General features: G+C 41.7%; 1 protein-coding gene across 2 annotated transcripts in view; it reads right to left on the bottom strand.

The window, feature by feature from the left end:
- ADAMTSL1 (ADAMTS like 1) overlaps positions 1-19712 on the bottom strand; it is a 1026618-nt gene that overhangs the window by 82465 nt on the left and 924441 nt on the right. For both annotated transcript variants that reach the window (XM_036856350.1, XM_036856351.1), the window contains 2 exons: positions 13359-13538; positions 9459-9593 (listed from right to left, as the gene is read on the bottom strand). In XM_036856350.1, coding sequence (XP_036712245.1) covers positions 9459-9593; positions 13359-13538 — 315 coding nt within the window. The remainder of the gene's footprint in view (positions 1-9458; positions 9594-13358; positions 13539-19712) is intronic.

A 19712-nucleotide genomic window follows, 5' to 3' on the forward strand; every position in this document is an offset into this window, starting at 1 on the left:
CCAGGGTCCCATGATCCAGGGAACACTTCCCTGGGAGAATACACGGTGCGCCTCACACTGTTGCAACGTCACGCCGGCCTCTGCTGCCACACGCTCGCCCCGCATTCCGTACCCCTCCCTCCCCCCGGCCTGAGTGAGCCAGAACCCCCTAATCAGCTGCTCCTTTAACCCCGTCCTGTCTGAGCGAAGAACAGACCTACACGCGGAGGCAGGGCCAAATCCAAAGCTGAAACCCAGGAGCTGTGCGAACAAAGAAGAGAAAGGGAAATCTCTCCCAGCAGCCTCAGGAGCAGCGGATTAAGTCTCCACAATCAACTTGATGTACCCTGCATCTCTGGAATACCTAAACAGACAACGAATCATACCAAATTGAGGCAGTGGACTTTGGGAGCAACAATATATATATATTTATCCCTTTTTCTCTTTTTGTGAGAGGGTATGTGTATGCTTCTGTGTGTGATTTTGTCTGTATAGCTTTGCTTTTACCGTTTGTCCTAGGGTTCTGTCTGTCTGGTTTTTTTTTTTTTTAGTATAGTTTTTAGCACTTGTTATCATTGGCGGATTTGTTTTTTGGTTTGGTTGCTCTCTTCTTTCTTTCTTTCTTTCTTTTTTTTATTACTATGAACACCCCACTTTCACTAATGGGCAGATTATCCAAAATGAAAATAAATAAGGAAACACAAGCTTTAAATGACACATTAAACAAGATGGACTTAATTGATATTTATAGGACATTCCATCCAAAAACAGCAGAATACAATTTCTTCTCAAGTGCTCATGGAACATTCTCCAGGATAGAGCATATCTTGGGTCACAAATCAAGCCTTGGTAAACTTAAGAAAATTGAAATCATATCAGATATCCTTTTGACCAGAATGCTATGATACTAGATATCAATTACCGGAAAAAAACTATAAAAAAATACAAACACATGGAGGCTAAACAATATGCTACTAAATAACCAAGAGATCACTGAAGAAATCAAAGAGGAAATAAAAAAATACATAGAAACAAAAGACAATGAAAACACGACAACCCAAAACCAGTGAGATGCAGCAAAAGCAGTTCTAAGAGGGAAGTTTATAGCAATACAATCCTACCTCAAGAAACAAGAAACATCTCAAATAAACAACCTAACCTTACACCTAAAGCAATTAGAGGAAGAAGAACAAAAAACCCCCAAAGTTAGCAGAAGGAATGACATCATAAAGATCAGATCAGAAATAAATGAAAAAGAAATGAAGGAAACAATAGCAAAGATCAATAAAACTAAAAGCTGGTTCCTTGAGAAGATAAACAAAATTGATAAACCATTAGCCAGACTTATCAGGAAAAAAAGGGAGAAGACTCAAATTAACAGAATTAGAAATGAAAAAGGAGAAGTAACAACTGACACTGCAGAAATGCAAAGGATCATGAGAGATTACTATAAGCAACTCTGTGCCAATAAAATGGACAACCTGGAAGAAATGGACAAATTTTTAGAAAAGCACAACCTTCCAAGACTGAACCAGGAAGAAATAGAAAATATGAACAGACCAATCACAAGCACTGAAATTGAGACTGTGATTAAAAATCTTCCAACAAACAAAAGCCCAGGACCAGATGGCTTCACAGGTGAATTCTATCAAACATTTAGAGAAGAGCTAACACCCATCCTTCTCAAACTCTTCCAAAATATAGTTAAGGGAGGAATACTCCCAAACTTGCTCTACGAGGCCACCATCAACCCGATACCAAAACCAGACAAAGATGTCACAAAGAAAGAAAACTACAGGCCAATATCACTGATGAACACAGATGCAAAAATCTTCAACAAAATACTAGCAAACAGAATCCAACAGCACATTAAAAGGATCATACACCATGATCCAGTGGGGTTTATCCCAGGAATGCAAGGATTCTTCAATATATGCAAATCAATCAATGTGATAAACCATATTAACAAATTGAAGGATAAAAACCATATGATCATCTCAATAGATGCAGAAAAAGCTTTCCACAAAATTCAACACCCATTTATGATAAAAACCCTCCAGAAAGTAGGCATAGAGGGAACTTACCTCAACATAATAAAGGTCATATATGACAAACCCACAGCCAACATCGTTCTCAATAGTGAAAAACTGAAACCATTTCCACTAAGATCAGGAACAAGACAAGGTTGTCCACTCTCACCACTATTATTCAACATAGTTTTGGAAGTTTTAGCCACAGCAATCAGAGAAGAAAAAGAAATAAAAGGAATCCATATCGGAAAAGAAGAAGTTAAGCTCTCACTTTTGCAGATGACACGATACTATACATAGAGAATCCTAAAGATGCTACCAGAAAACTACTAGAGCTAATCAATGAATTTGGTAAAGTAGCCGGATACAAAATTAATGCACAGAAATCTCTTGCCTTCCTATACACTAATGATGAAAAATCTGAAAGAGAAATTAAGGAAACACTCCCATTTACCATTGCAACAAAAAGAATAAAATACCTAGGAATAAACTTACCCAAGGGGACAAAAGACCTGTGTGCAGAAAACTATAAGACACTGATGAAAGAAATTAAAGATGATACAAACAGATGGAGAGATATACCATGTTCTTGGATTGGAAGAATCAACACTGTGAAAATGACTATACTACCCAAAGCAATCTACAGATTCAGTGCCATCCCTATCAAACTACCAATGGCATTTTTCACAGACTAGGACAAAAATTTTACAATTTGTATGGAAACACAAAAGACCCCGAATAGCCAAAGCAATCTTGAGAAAGAAAAATGGAGCTGGAAGAATCAGGCTCCCTGACTTCAGACTATACTACAAAGCTACAGTAATCAAGACAGTAGGGTACTGGAACAAAAACAGAAATATAGATCAATGGAACAGGATAGAAAGTCCAGAGATAAACCCACGCACATATGCTCACCTTATTTTTGATAAAGGAGGCAAGACTATACAATGGGGAAAAGACAGTCTCTTCAATAAGTGGTGCTGGGAAAACTGGACAGCTACATGTAAAAGAATGAAATTAGAACACTCCTAACACAATACACAAAAGTAAACTCAAAATGGATTAAAGACCTAAATGTATGGCCGGACACTATAAAGCTCTTAGAGGAAAACATAGGCAGAACACTCTGTGACATAAATCACAACAAGATCCTTCTTGACCGACCGCCTAGAGAAATGGAAATAAAAACAAAAATAAACAAATGGGACCTAGTGAAACTTAAATGCTTTTGCACAGCAAAACAAACCATAAACAAGATGAAAAGACAACCCTCAGAATGGGAGAAAATATTTGCTAATGAAGCAACTGACAAAGGATTAATCTCCAAAATTTACAAGCAGTTCATGAAGCTCAATATCAAAAAAACAAACAACCTAATCCAAAAATGGGCAGAAGACCTAAACAGACAGATCTCCAAAGAAGATATACAGATTGCCAACAAACACATGAAAGAATGCTCAACATCACTAATCATTAGAGAAATGCAAATCAAAACTACAATGAGGTATCACCTCACACCAGTCAGAATGGCCATCATCAAAAAATCTAGAAACAATAAATGCTGGAGAGGGTGTGGAGAAAAGGGAACCCTCTTGCACTGTTGGTGGGAATGTAAACTGATAGAGCCACTATGGAGAACAGTATGGAGGTTCCTTAAAAAACTAAACATAGAAATACCATATGACCCAGCAATCCCACTACTGGGCATATACCCTGAGAAAACCATAATTCAAAAAGAGTCATGTACCACAATGTTCACTGCAGCTCTATTTACAATAGCCAGGACATGGAAGCAACCTAAGTGTCCATCGACAGATGAATGCATAAAGAAGATGTGGCACATATATACAATGGAATATTACTCAGCCATAAAAAGAAATGAAATTGACTTATTTGTAGTGAGGTGGATGGACCTAGAGTCTGTCCTACAGAGTGAAGTAAGTCAGAAAGAGAAAAACAAATACCATAGGCTAACACATATATATGGAATCTAAAAAAAAAAAAATGGTTCTGACGAACCCAGGGGCAGGACAGGAATAAAGACACAGACGTAGAGAATGGACTTGAGGACACGGGGAGGGGGAAGGGGAAGCTGCAACAAAGTGAGAGAGTGGCATGGACATATATACACTACCAAATGTAAAACAGCTAGTGGGAAGCAGCCGCATAGCACAGGGAGATCAGCTCGGTGCTTTGTGACCACCTAGAGGGGTGGGATAGGGAGGGTGGGAGGGAGACGCAAGAGGGAGGGGATATGGGGATATATGTATATGTATGGCTGATTCACTTTGTTATAAAGCAGAAACTAACACACCATTGTAGAGCAATTATACTCCAATAAAGATGTTAAAGAAAACCCAAAAAAATACTATGTATAAAACAAATAAGCTACAAAGATATATTGTACAGCACAGAGAAAATAGCCATACAGAGAATATAGTTTATAATAATTTTAGATGGAATATAATCTATAAAAATTTAATCAAAATGTTGTATACCTGAAACTAATATCATATTGTAAATCAACTAAACTTCAATTAAAAAAAATTCTATGTCAAATAAATGCAAAAATACCTGAATATGTATTGTATCTTATCAATAAAATAGGATAAATACTTATAGAAAATTAACAAGGAACCTTTCCAGGCAACTCATAAATGAATATAAATGACTGATAAGCATTAAAAACAAAATGACTGAAAATCATAATCAAAGGAATAAAAATAAAAAATGATACCATTTTTTGTATTATATTTTATCCTATTGTATATTCACCTATTAAAATGGTAAATATAATAACACTTGGCCATACCTAGTATTGATAATATTTGCGGTAAATGGGAATTCTCATCTTGTGCTGATGGATACATACATGGTAAAACTTTTTTGAAGGGCAATTTGACGACATACAGCAAAAACCAAAAATATACAAAATTTTGGACACAATAATTCCACTTCTAGAAATTGATTCTAAGTAAACAGGGATGTACACAAGGGTAGAGGAATAAGAATATTCATCATATCTATGTTTTTATTTTTTAAGATTAATTTTTATTGGAGTATAGTTGATTTACAATGTTGTGTTAGTTTCTGCTGTACAGCAAAGTAAATCAGTTATACATACACATATATCCACTCTTTTTTAGATTCTTTTCCCATATAGGTCATTACAGAGTATTGAGTATCTATGTTTTTATATTAGCAAGAGATTGCATGAATTTAAATGTTCGACATTAGAGAATTGGTTAAATAAGATATGACACCTCCTACTAATGCAGGCATCAAAAATAAAACTGTAGAAAAATATTTAGAGACATGGAAAGATGATTCTTATGTACCATTAAGTGAAAATAGTTACAAGCAGTACTTAGAGTATGATTTCATTTTAGATAAAAAAATATATAATGTATATATTAATGGCTAGGAAAAAGATATTTGTGCTGGTTACCTCTGGGCCAGGTAATTATAGATCATTTTCATTTCTTCTTTTTGCTTCTATTTTTAATTGCTCTACAGTGCAGATACATTGCTCTTATAATAAAAACTCCAATAAAACTTATTTTTCAAAAAATATCAATGCTAATGCCCTATAAATGATGCTGTGAGAAATATCCGTCTTGGGCCTTAGTGGCCAAAAGAAATATTTGACAGAAGGCTGCAAATGGGTTTAGGTGCTGCTCTGAAAATGGAACCCTGCAGGGTACTGCTCGGGCTTGGAACACCAAAGGTGGTGGCGTGGGCGCTGGCCTTGCCCTCCAGAGCAGATGGTGCAGTTTAGGCCTCCCTGCACAAAGAACAACCGGAAAACAAGGACAAAAAATTTAGCATCTGCCTTGCCTGGGACAAGGGATTCAGTTAGGCTGGGTCAACTCTGCATGGACGAGCCCCTACTGGGCATTTTCCATGTCTATGTCGTATAGCAAAGAGTGTGAGAGCAGCAAGGGACTCACTTGTCCCAAGTCTTCATTTACAGTTATGGAAAGTGAGGCTCAGATGAGCCCATGCACGTGTCACTCAATCAACATTCCTTCTTGAAAGCTGTAACAGTGGCTTGAAGTGAAAACAATGCTAGACTGTCTGAAAACTAAAACAGCCATTTCTGGGTAGACTCACCTACTGGGACCCTCAACACTCAACCTTTATGGAGAAGAGTTGGTGCTGACATACGGCTTTAAAAACCCCAAGTCTCCCTTCTCCCCTTCCTCCCAGGAAAACACGAGAATCAAGGCCCATGAGTAACTGTCCCTGTGCCACAGAACCGTGGAGCTCTTTGGATCTGTTGTGGCCAAGTAGCCTTGTAGATGGGAGAAACACATATACAAGAATCTCAACACCTACTGGCTACAATGGGGCTGGCAAATGGCTTTCATCCTATATATCAATCGCCAGCATGCTTGGTCGGAATGTTAAAATGAATTCCAGTAGCTCCTTGTTGGTTATCTATTTTTTATATAGTAGTGTATATATTTTATTTTTTTATTGGGGTATAGTTGTTTTAGGGAACTATACTCAATATCTTACAATAACCTATAATGGAAAAGAATGTAAAAAAATACATATATTTATATATATATGTATAACTGAATCACTTCGCTGTACACCTGAAACTAACACAACACTGTAAATCAACTATGTTTCAATAAAATTTTTTTAAAACACACACACACACACACACGCACAAAAGGGTGAAAAAAAAATGAATTTCAAGGCAGAGCCTGGGCTGAGTGTCATGATTGATTAGGGGTGTCTTGGCTGTGGAAGGGGTGATTAACAAATATGTTTGCCATATATTTCCATTCTGATCTAGAACATCTGTTACCCTCAGCACAGTGTTTCTTCATTCAATCTCTCTCACTATTGATTACTCACTCTTATAGAATGTCAGATTAATTCTTTCAAATATTACTTTAACTACATCACCCTCCTACTTAAAAACCCTCTAAAGATACCTCCCCATTTCCCACATAGCAAAGCTACCCCCATACCTAATAATCAAGGTCCTCCACAATTTGATGCTGTTTACCATTCTGAGTTCTAAGCAACCCTCCACAGAATCTCCTCTCTGGCCTCTGGCTTCTTTCTTGTACCCAGAGCACATACTCTGGTCTGAAAGGGCCACCAACAGGAGCCAGGGATGGGAGCTGGTCCAAAGGGGAGCAAATGGACTAACACATCAGGATGAGTCACTAGCCAGGGAGGCCCAAGATGGAGGGAGGCTGTTAGAACGCTGCCGGTAAGGGTTGGAGTCACACCTGAGTGGACAAGCTCTGGCTGAGGCTTGCTCCTTGTGAAGGCCTAGTTTCTATCCCAGCTTAGCTGCCTGTCATCAGTTTTAAAGCAGTGGGGTCTTACAGCTGTTTCTGAACAGACACCTGATGCACATCCCACACGTTTTCATCTCTGGGCTCCTGGCATCTTCCTTACCTTGAGGGCCTGTTTCCTTTCATTTGTGCCTATTTGAATCCCTACCCCCCATCCTTCAGTGCTCAGCATCAAAGCATAACAATGAGGCTCTGGTCTGTCTCCAGTGACCTGCTTCTCAGAGTCCTGATACTTGACACCATTCCCTAATTCATCTCCACGATTCCACGTGGATCTCTCCTAGCTCAATGGTGTTGGCAAGACACTGACATTCACCACTAGAGTCCATTTTGCCCATGCAGTTACATTCAGGGACTTTATGCATACTGCCTCCGTGGTCTACTCAGGTGGAGCGGTCTGGATGTGAACCAGGGCATTAAGGTGTCTCTTAACTGTTAGATTTAAATACCAGTCTAAGGTAACAAAGCACTATAAACTAGGAATGGAATGCAGCAGCATATAGCACAATAAATTCTTATTGCCCATGGCTAAAATAAGACAAAATATTATTCCAGAATAAGGGAGAAAGAAAGTAAAGCTATCATGGAAAATATGAGCAGGTCAACTTTTCCAGCACGCTGAATGGCACCTGAGTGACCCAAGAGTTACTGAACTTGAAAATAAACAACTGCTGCACACCCTGCTAGTGATTGGGCAATGATAATAAGTTATGACAATCTCTCATAGTGATGGGCCTAAGATAAAAAGTTTACAATGCACATGTTTAATTTGGAATAAATTTACCCTTTATATGCCAAAACAAACCAAAAAAAGAAGCAAGTTTAAACTTCTGTGAATTCTGATCAACGTGACGTGGAAAAACTCAATGCCAAGTTTGTTACGAGAAACAGCACTACTCGTTACTGTATCTGTGTTTTATTTTCACCCAGATCAGAAACAGAGAAATTAGAAGCTTTTTCCATAGGCCTGTATGCATTCTTTGCTAATTTCAGATGTTAACAAAAACGGAAGGTAATCTTTCTGTGCTATAACCCTAAAGATACCAAGCCCTGGGGCCATATTGTTAAGTTATGACCAGTATGACTGAGAACCCATTGGCTTCCCGTACCCTGCAAGTGGGCGAGGAGAAGAGTAGAGGAAATTTCAACATTGAGCCAAGGACATAATTCTAGCTACCGTGACCAACATTTGGGGCCACGTACAGTGAGCATGAAGATTTTCTCCATTTTGTAGGCCTGTTCTTCCCAGGCCTTTGAGGGCAGAGGACTTCTTCTCCACCTTGACCATCTCCAGAGGTCATGCTGGGAATGTAGAGGTTGCTCTGGCATCTCCACGATTCTGGGGTGAGGGGCCCAGGATGCGGATGCCCTTGAACAACTCTCTGCTACAAGAGGGTGCCAGCCACATGGGCAATAACTTGGTGGAGGTTACCAATGACAGACGCCAGGGAAGTTGTTCCTGGTGGAGTTATTTAAACACTTGCCTTGAGAGAGAGGTAAAAGTGACAAAAAGGGAAGTATAGTGGCTTGCTTATTATTTCCGCTGAACAAATAAAGAGGCAAGCACCTGCTGAACCTAGTGGTAGGATGATCCCAGATTCTCCTGGGAAAGAAGCAGAGGAACCTCTCTGGGTTGGTTTTATGCCCCACCTACTGAAGGAGGTTTAAATAGATTGCCTGGCTTTTGGGAGGTACTGATATTGCAGTTTTCTCCTTGAAAGCTGGTTATAGCTCTAATTTAGGTAAGAAGAGGCAATGGAGGAGTACTGGGATACAGCTGGCAAGGGGTGAGGAGATATAGGAGCTGTTCTGCACTGCTGTATCTTTCTTCAAGTTCAGCGCCATCAATCTGACTGAGAGAATCTGGACTGTGGCATCAGCCCAAGAGGATTTAGAAAGGAGCCCCATTAGACTCTGGACAAGCTCGGGTCCAGACTAAGAACTTCAGTCACCTCATATGGAAAGTCAGCCAAGTTTCCACTGGTGAGTCTGGATTCTGTAGGCAATTTAGTGATTTCCTGTTGGCCACCCCCGACTGCTGCTTCCCTCCCATCTGCAAATAGTCACCCACCCATAAATCCTGTCCGGCCCTGGATCTCTGCCCAATGTTCCAGAGGGCTGGACTCACCAAGGACAGCGGAATTCCCAGGATCCAAGCCCAGCTGTGTTCCCAGCGGAGACGTCAGCACCGAAGGAAGGTTCGGTCCAGTGGCTGAGAGCAGGGCCCTGATGTCGTCCAACTGCGTGGGGACGTGGGGGGGATCTGTGAGAAGGCAGATGGTGCATCAGGCAGGTTACAGCATAAAGGCTGTGCTAAGGGGACAGGGGGAGGCGGCCATGCATATAAGTGTGTCTGTGTGTAAGGCAGGCGTTACTCTTGTTACCTTTAACATCATTTTTCCTATAGAGAAGGTGTTCCCATCAAGGTGAGTCTGAATTTCAAATATAATATTTGATGCCTGAAACTGTAAGGTCAGTAATAAAGAATCAGGCATGTTGATTTCCGGAGTTCCTTACAGTATGCCACTCTAGCCCACAGTACCACTGGGTACTCTATAAACGCATAGCTAAATAAAACTATATTATAAAGGCACTTTAAAAAAGCCAGTGCTTCTTCAGCATTTACTAGATGCCAAGTCCTGTGCTAAAATATTTTTCATTTAACTCTTATAACAACCTTTAGAGGGAGGTACTTTGTTATTGTCCCCACAGATTGGGATACACCCCAGGAATTTCTTATTTCGAAGGATCCTGTGAGTGGCTTTTTTCTAGGAAGAAAAGGGTCCAATTGTGAGGCTGGGAATTTGCTTTGTGATCTGGATTTTTATGCCCAAGTAGGATCAGAGAAGCAGGATAGGGATGATTTATTATTCAAAATCTTATAAGGAGTCAGGGCTGACGTCTTCAGGAATCACAGTTACCCAGAGGTAAAAGTGACAAAAAGGGAAGTATAGTGGCTTGCTTATTATTTCCACTGAACAAATAAAGAGGCAAGCACCTGCTGAACCTAGTGGTAGAATGATCCCAGATTCTCCTGGGAAAGAAGCAGAATTCTGCTCTGCTTCTTCTTGCATCTCCTGTAGCACTGCTTCACACCCCAAGGCCAACTCCCACCTTTTTCTCTAGAGCACTTGTTGGAGTGGAAAGAGAAGCAGGAGGGTTGCCCTTGTAATTGATGGTCATTTCAACAGTGTTCAGTGAGGGCCTACTGTGTGCTTGTCACCTTGTTCAGTACTTTTTAGGGATGGCAAATAAAGAAGTCACAGTGGTGCCTGAATCTACTTCAGAAACATGCCTTCTGTCTACTGTGCCTTTGACTACAAAAGACCAACACATACAGAAAACGGTGATGAGTTTATATATTTATATATATAAATTAAAAATTGTAAAGACATTCTATATATATTCTATATAATTTAAAAATATTCTTTATATGGTATAGGGTAAAAACATCGTAATTGGATTCAGGAACTCAATTTGTGCTGTGGCTCTTTCATTCACTAACTTGGGCAAGTCACTTAATCCCTCTAAGCCTTAGTTTCCTCATCTATAAAATGATGAAAAAACCTCATCATTTCCAAGGTCTCTTTCTACTCTGATATACCATCATTTTAGTAACTGATAGTGACAGTTTATTCAAACCTAGACTCTTTTCCTCCCATCCTTTTTAATATTCCCTCAAAAATATTGAGGGAAATGGAATTCCCTCAAGAGTACTGAAATTGAATATTCCTTCAAGAATATTAAAATTCAAGAAGTCTTTGTTTATTTATTAAGAGCCAAAAGGGGAGGTTATGTCCCATCTTTAAAACCATCGATCTTTCGGGGCCAAATGTCACACCCTCCTAATGTCCTTACAGCTTCTGTCATAATTTACTTCTTCAGGGCATGTCCAGCTGATCTTCTGAGGGAAACTGTAAATTCCCCAAGGACAGAGGTCACTGCTTGTATTTATCCTAAAGCTCTACATGGGACTCCGAGGCAACACTTAATGAATAGTCATCCCACTTAATGAATAGTTATATGAACACATGAGTGAAAGTCAGCCTCATGACACTTCAAGTCTCCACGTTACAAGTTAAGTCACAGGCCTTGGCATGAAACCTCAGCTTTACACATGAAATCCCTCATTTAAAAATGAAGTCACATTTTGGGCTGATTAAAAAAAAGAGAAACACTACTCCTGTGTCCATAAAGTACCTAAAGAAAGTAACAAACTTTGATGAATAAACCAAGACTTCTGATTGCGGAAAGCCCTAAAATTAAGAATCTAACTAGTGATTTTTTTTCCCATCCAGTTTGATTAAAATGGGAAGACGTCATGCTCTTCAAACTCCACGTTCACGGTCACACTGCATTAGCGTTGGAATGCTGCAGATCTGGCTCCCAGACCTTACACACTTCACTAGTGGAGCTGCGGTAGCAGCTACACATCCTATGCTTTCAGCTCTGTTAGCAGAGGCGACAAGGAAGGGTTATTAGGGAGGAAAAGACCACGGTAAGCTCCACAACTCAGTGTGGGGCAAGAGTCTCTGGGCCCCAGGCTCCAGACGAGCAGCTCAGCCAGATGAAATCCAAAACAAAACAAATCACATCCTTCACGGAGCTGATTTTCTGCAGCTTCCTAAGATAACTGGAGGTTTATGCAGCCACTGTTGAGATGAAAACCCATGTGGGCGTCTCTGAAATCTGAGTGGGCAGGGGTAGACCCTATGCTTTGGTATATCATCAATTTGGGGTGTGAAAATAGAAGTTTACTTATTTTTCTCTGCGGAAGCCCATAATGTATGTATGTGTATGTATGCGTGGTGTGTAATTATTCATATTTCTCACATTTTCCTTTTTTTTTTCCCCTAAGAATGATGGCTTTCTCTTCCTGAGATAGCTAGCACACGTGCTCTAATAATTGCCTTTTAAAAAAAGTAAGAACAAAACAAGCCTCTTTATCCTAGCCCACCAATTCCCAGCCTCTGTGGGGAAGAGAAGCAGAGAGTCCTAATCTGGGGGACAAAAGGGTTGTAGCTTGCAAGTGGCTGAGTCCAGCCTGGGCATCAGTGAGTGCTGATGGTGTCTCAGCAATTGTTGTTATTTTTAAATAACTATTTTATGCCAGGAACTGTGATAGACTCTTTAATCAGGGGTTCTTATGTTTGGGGGTGCTGTAGTCTGAATGTTTGCATCCCCCAAATTCATATGTTGAAATCCTAACTCCTTCAAGGTGATGATATTAGGAGGTACAGACTTTGGGAGATGATTAGGTCATGAAGGTGGAGCCCTCCTGATTGGGATTAGTGACCTCATAACAGAGACCCCTGAGAGCTGGCTCATCCCTTCTGCCATACGAGGGCACAGTAAGAAGCCATGATTCTGCAGCCACATAGAGGGCCTTCACCAGAGCCCGACCATGAGGGCACCTGGATTCTGGACTTCCAGTCTCTAGAAGGGTGAGAAACAATCTTCTGTTGCTTACAAGCCACCCAATCTGTGGCTATTTTGCTATAGCAGCCGGAACGGACAAAGACAGGGGGTGTACACGTGTGGACTTCAGGTGGACTAGACTATGAACTTCCTGAAATTTAAAAAAAATTTTGCATTTATGAATTTTTCTCGACAAGGTAATCTATAGTTTTCGTCTGATTCTCCAAGAAGTCCTTAACATAGAAGGAGTTAAGAGTGACTGCTGTACTTCTGTTACCTCTATTTGCCAACTCTTACCCAAACATGGGCAATCTTGTTCCATAAGTTTCTACACAGAGACTAGCATCTACGGCTTAGCAAGGTTAAGTGACTTGCCCAAGGTGACACAGTGAGTCAGCAGTAGAGCTAGGGTTCTAACTGACGTCTGCTTGGCTTGCTTGGCCCCAAGGTCTGTGTTCTTTCTACTGGGAGGCCCTAAGGTGGGGAGAAGGGAAGGGATATTGATTTTACCTTTATGCACTTCATTGGATCAGGGACAGGAGGTAGAGGGTGGGTTAGACAGTCACCCCCAGTGGGGTCCGCAGGGGGCAGCCGGCCTCGAGGTGTTTACCTAGGATCAGTAGCTGTGTGTTCTCAGTCAGCTCCCCGTGCAGATTGGCCGCCCTGCAGGAGTACAGGCCCTGATCCGAGGAGGACACGGCTGTAAGCAGCAAGGAGCCCTCGTGCAGATGGTGAGGGGAGCCCAGTTTGCTTTTATTCCTGAACCAAGTGACTTCAGCTTCAGGCACACCTAGGAGGAAAAAAAAATAAACTCATCAGCCAACACATTCAGGTGACCCTGGAGGCATTTACAGACTCTTGCCAGGGCCCGCCCCAGGGCTGCTCTGCAGGAAGCATGTGCCTGGGCGTCTTCTACTCCCCTTCAGCCAAACTAAATAATGCCTCTGACCTCTCAGCTGTCTTGGGATCTTTTGCCTTTTAAACCTCACACTGATGAGGCAGGAAGAGAGAGGCCGGTTCAAAGAAGAGGAAGGAGGCAGCTGGGAAAAGGGCACTTGCCAGGGTGGAAGGAGTGAACCCAAATTCTTTGGAGAAAACACCTCAGAACTGAATGTATACACCAGTGCAAATGAATGACTGACAACTACATGAAACAAACCTAACGTTAAATAAGAAAAGCCAGACGTGAAAGAGTACACACTGTATGATTTTGTTTCTGAAAGTAGAAAACAAAAACTGGTAACATCAGTACTCTGCTGTCAGCAGTCAGAGTGGGGGGTTCCTCTGAGAGACTGGGATGGACTGGGAGGGGCTGTGACTGAGAGTGGGGACAGGGAGCTTGGTTGCTACTAATCCTCTGTTTTTTGACTTGGGGGCTGGTTTGGTGGGCTTGGGACCTTTATGATATGTGCACTTTTCTGTATAAATATTATATCTCAGTAGAAAGTTAAAAGCTACAAAATGTAGATATATTCATGAACCAGACAAATGAAAGCTGCTAGATCCTTACCAGAGTTGACACTCTATGTAGAAAACAAGCCTGTATTCTTTGAAGCCTAAGTATTTTCTTAGAACAAGAAAAGATTGAACTATCAGTATCACCACAGAAAAAGAAAGACAAAAAGAAAGTGTTCTGCTCTCTCCTCAATCTAAGTTATTGTTGTGAGAGAGAGCTGGGGAGAGTATGCACATCTGAAGTGGGATGGGGTTCCTGTCTTTGGAAGTCAGGCTTTATCCTCTAGGAGTGTTATGGACTAAATGTTTGTGTCCTTTGTAAATTCTTATGTTGAAGTCCTAAGCACCATCAGTGTGATGGTGTTAGGAGGTGAGGCCTTTGGAGATTGTTAGGTTTAGATGAGATTGTGATGAGGGGGGTGGCCCTTGTGATGGGATTAGTGCCCTTATAAGAAGGGACCCTCTCTTTCTCTCTCTCTCTCTCTCTCTCTCTCTTCACCATGTGAGGACACAGCAAGAAGATAGCTGTCTGCAAGCCAGGAAAAGAGTCCTGGTCAGGAACTGAATGGGCTGGCACCTTGATCTTGGAATTCCCAGCCTCCAGAACCATGAGAAATAAACTTCTGCTGTTTAAGCCACCCATGCATGGCATTTTGTTTTAGCAGCCTGAGTAGACTAAGACAAAAGAATGGCTTTAATTCCTGAGGAAGTTTCCCTGTGGGTCACATGCTGGTAAGGAGGCCCCAGTTTAGGACAAGCCTTCTGAGATGGTCTGCATAGGAGACCAAGTTCTGAGTGAGCTGAGAGACAGAAAGCGTGTGGCATTAATTCACAGGTCTCCGGGGAGTAGAAAGCTCCATCCCTTGCACTGTCTAGCCTGCTAACTGAGCTCGCAACGTTTGTTCATAAAACTCTTAGACATGTATCCAGGGCACGTTCAGAATGTCAGATCCAGGTAAACAGGGTCAAAGCCAGGAACAGTCAGAGCCAGAGCTTTAGTCCTGTGCTTTCCCTGAGTTGGGGATGGATTTTGCCCTTGGGGCAAGGGCAGCCTTACCCTTCATGGGCAGCGTACTGTTGAGAATGAAGACACCTTCAAGGAGTTACCTGTGTACCTGTTGCTTGTCCTTGATGAACAAAATTTACCCACAGTCTACTTTGTAACAGCCAGCTCATCAGCCCTCATTATGACCCCTTGAGCACTTGCTGTTCCTGAACTCCCAGAGTCAGGAAGTGGGGTGGGGTGGAAGGGTGGTCTCATATGTTCCCTCACTAACGATGAGCTATCTTGTGTGAATTCACTGGTGTCCTTGCTGGCCTGCTGCCTCAGGTGGAGTTTCCGGTGGTGGAATGGTGGCCTAAGGTGTGTGGCCCAAGTGTCTGGCCAATCTGTAGGGCTTTTCTCCCTGTTAATGGGAAACAGGAGAGTGACTCTCTGGTCCTCTCTCTTTTGCTGTTGTTCAGATTACCCATAATTCAATGTGAATCACTAGGGACTGGCAGGCTGGCCGGAGAAAGGAGGCAAGGCTGCTGAAAGGGGTGGAGACTTGGATACCGAAGCCCTGTCCCATCAGGGAGGGGCACACACTGTGAAACTTAAGGCTCAGCTGCATGAGAGGGGCCAGGCTGGCACTATCTCCAAATACACCTGGAGAAAAGATGCAGGTGAGAGGCAGAAAAGCTGATTTTTCATTGCAGCACCACTAGGGAGAGCAAGAGCATCATGATGCCCAGCCATGCCAGCTTAGACTTTGGTCCCTGAGCTCCGTTTTCATGTTGGGGAAAAAAAAAAGAAAAATTCCATGGCATTCAGGAGAAAGCCTCTGAAAAGTAAGTTGAAGAAAACCCTTCCAGTCATTTCTCTCCTGAAAGTGTAAGGAAAAATGAGGTCCTACAAACCATCTTTTTCAAGTATTCACCCACTTTCCCTCACCATGAACTGATTACACGTAGCACTTGTCACTGGCACCTTCCTCAGAGGAGGGCTGTGGGCAGTAAGCACACAATCCCTGATAGGAACTGAGGCTGTTCTAGAGCGAGGAGGCCGAGTAGGAGAACCAGACTAATGGGCTGTCAGTTCCACCAGCAAAAGCGTGATGACTAAGTGAATGGTCGGGGGGGAATGCTCTCTCTCCATGACCGTGTCCATGGGCCATGGCGTGTGTGTCTCCAGAGCCAACACTGTGTTTACATGGTCAGCTCCTGCAGCAAGACTTGCTGCTCCCCTATGTGTCATTCACTGGTCAGGGCTTATGTGCCTGTAGGACAGCCAGAGGGGAGACACGGATGGTGAGAAAGAGGAGGAGGAGGGAGAGAGAGATGACCCAGGGATGGAGCCATTTCTCATGTCTCCAGGAAGTGGGTGTAAGCTTCTTCCTTCATCACTTCATCACTCTTGGCCTCATGCCCCTTTGAAAGCAAGTCTGTTTAACAGGACAAAACAGAGTCTTTGCCAAAAGTGCTGAATTCCTCAGTTGAGAGCAGGGGAGTTCATGGGAGGAATGGACATGTTCAGGTTAATGAAGGGTAGAAGGAAGTGACCTCCAGTCTCTGTAAAACTGGGACCACAGAAGTGACAGCAGTGCCGAGGGAAGCCAAATGATGTAGGAATCATTCTTTAATACATAGATTAGCAAACCTCTCTTAGACTCCCTCAAACACGGACCTGCATCAAGAATTTGCCAATGGAGATGGAGTTGCTGGTGTCACATTTTGGGGGATTCCTGCCTGCGATTATGCGCCTTAAGCAGAGAATGACACCAAAAAGATACTTTGGAATGACAGCCAGTCCTGCTGTGACTGGTTCTGACATATTACAAACAAAGTTGGAACAAGGGGAGAAGAAAAGTAAACAATGCACCAGAGATCTCTTTTTTCTTTTCCTCTCAAGAGATGACAACGATGCTTCAGAAAATATCTCCAGCCCTCATATATGCCAGAGTCCCTGGAAAAGGTACCAGATATACATGCCTAACAATGATGTTTAGAATACCTAGACATTGGGAATGCACCAAGGTCAGGAGCTATACAAAAATATCCTGAACACATTAGATGGAGAAAGAACATTTACTGAGTATTTGCTATCAGCCAGACATTTAATAAACATAATCACTCATTTTTCACAAAGGTCATATGAAGCATTGTTATTAACTCCATTTTACTGATGAGGAAATTGGAACCTGAAGAGATTATGAAATCTGCCTAAAATGACATTAGTTTGGATTCCTGAATGATTACATGGTGACAGAGTCCCTGTACCTCCTCTCTACCTCATGGCCAATCAGTGACCTACAAATGGCAGGTGGGGATCCAAACTCAGATACATTTGATGCTAGGGATCCCCATCCTAACAAGTACATGACACTGCCTGCCATTATACCAGACTGCTTCCTTAGAAAAGGTATGAATTGCTGCACTATTATTTCTGGTATCAAATCCTTAAATATTTCCTACTTTTGGAATTAACCTTTCTGCTGTAATTGTAACACCAACATTATTGTTAAGAGAGAACTTTCTAGAATCCATTTGTGCTGGCTTTGCTAGTGCTCTTCTTGGTGAGAAGCTTAGTCAGGATGTGGAAGATTTTTTTTTTTCCCAAGCCTGTTGTGATGTGACAGCACATTCTACACAAAGAAATGTCTGAAAAATGACAAAAAATATACTCCACCACAGAACAAAGTCCAAAGCTATGCTGTTGACAAGTTAGTTCGATAGGCTCCACACTCTGGACTCCCTGGTATGATTTGTGTCTAAAAAAGGAAGGAAAAGGACCTGCCTTTACTTCTCCCCCTTTGTGGCATACCTTATCAATAACACAGTGCTCTCCCTGCTGCTTGAAAGGATCAGTAACTGAGTGTAGTCATAATGGGATGTAACTTGATATGATTATGAGGATTAGTGTCTTTAATCTCCACTGAGCTGCCAGGTAGGGTGATGTATAATCATCTTTTTTTAAATCCCAGACAGGATATTCTTGTTAACTAGACCACTTGTTACACTTGGAAGGCTGCTTGCACCATGGCAGCTTGTCAACATCTTGAGGTGGGGCATCCACTGAAAGGTACATCTTGACATGATAAGTTCTAGAAGTTTCTTTGATGGCTTGGTGCAAGACAAGGAAAGGATACAGTAACTTAAATGTCAGCCTTGGCAATTATTCTAAAGAACCATGTAAGTCTGGAAAGGTTTACAGCCTTCCACATTTCTTCACACTGACTGTGGCAGACACTGAAAGCTGTTTCTTCTTTTTCCTGGGTACCCAGCCCGGCTATATTTCCCAACAGCCCTTGTAGCTGTGAGTAGCCATGTGACTAAGAAGGAATGTGAGAAGCAGTAATGTGTGTTACTTCCAGGTGTCACCCTTAAAATCTTCTCAACCATCGTCTACACTTTGTTTTCCCCCTCTTCTGGTTGACAGGATAGAGAGAACCTCTGGGGAGACCTTGGAAGGCATGTATTCAAGATAACAGAGCCACCAGTGTTCTGTGATGCTGAAGGACTGTGGGGGGCAGATCCCCTCCAGCTGACCAGGACCACTCTTTGGACTCCTAGGTAGGCAGTAATGAACTTCTATTGTGTTTGAGTCATTACACATTTGGGAGTCTACTTGTTACCAGAGTCTAGCCTTCCCTAGCTAATACACTGCCTATCATTGACTCCTCAACTAGTTATTTCTACATGACCAGTCCTCACAATTTTATATCCTAAGTCTGCAAAAGCTTCCCTTGCTCCAAATTGTACCATAATCTAGGAAAGCATGTAAGATCTAGCCCTTGCCTACTATTCCCCACCTCCCAGCCACACGTCACACTACTGTCTTCTCTGCTCTCCATCCTACAGACACACCAGCCACATTTCACTCCTTCAGATCCAACACACTCTTTCTACCTCAGGCACATCCTGTTCCCAATGACTGAAACACTCCTCCTCCAACCCTTTATCTCCTACTCAGTTTTCTGAATTTTCTTAAATAGAGAACAAGTTTGGGAGTGGTATTAAAGGATTGGATCACTTTTCAAGAAAAAGCCTCATCATACTCATTGCTTAATGCTTTTTATGCTTAAGAGTTGGGAAGAATTTGTGAGGCTGAATTTTACATGTTGAAAGCATATGTATGCAAAAAGTTATTTAATGAAAAACTGCTAACAACTCAAACATGTAAGGACATGAGTTATTCTAGGTAAATTATGTAATATTCTTAAAATACACTATTATATAGCCATTAAAATTATGTCACAAGAGAGCCATAAAAGCCACTTGTAGCATCAAAGTAAAACTAGTTTTTTCTGCCATTTAGCATTATAGCTGTCAGTATTTTGACTGGAGACTCAGCTCAAGAATGATTTCTTTGTCCAGTAAATTCACAGACCAACAGTTTAATCAAAAGCAGGTTCTTTCCCATCTACACTGAATAAAAATCAAAAGGCATAATGGCAGAGACACACATTTATTTTAGTTAACCATGATTAATACAAATGGCCCTATGAATAAACATTAAAGCAAAGAACCT

Source organism: Balaenoptera musculus, chromosome 6, assembly GCF_009873245.2.
Source record: "Balaenoptera musculus isolate JJ_BM4_2016_0621 chromosome 6, mBalMus1.pri.v3, whole genome shotgun sequence".
NCBI classification, from domain to species: domain Eukaryota; kingdom Metazoa; phylum Chordata; class Mammalia; order Artiodactyla; family Balaenopteridae; genus Balaenoptera; species Balaenoptera musculus.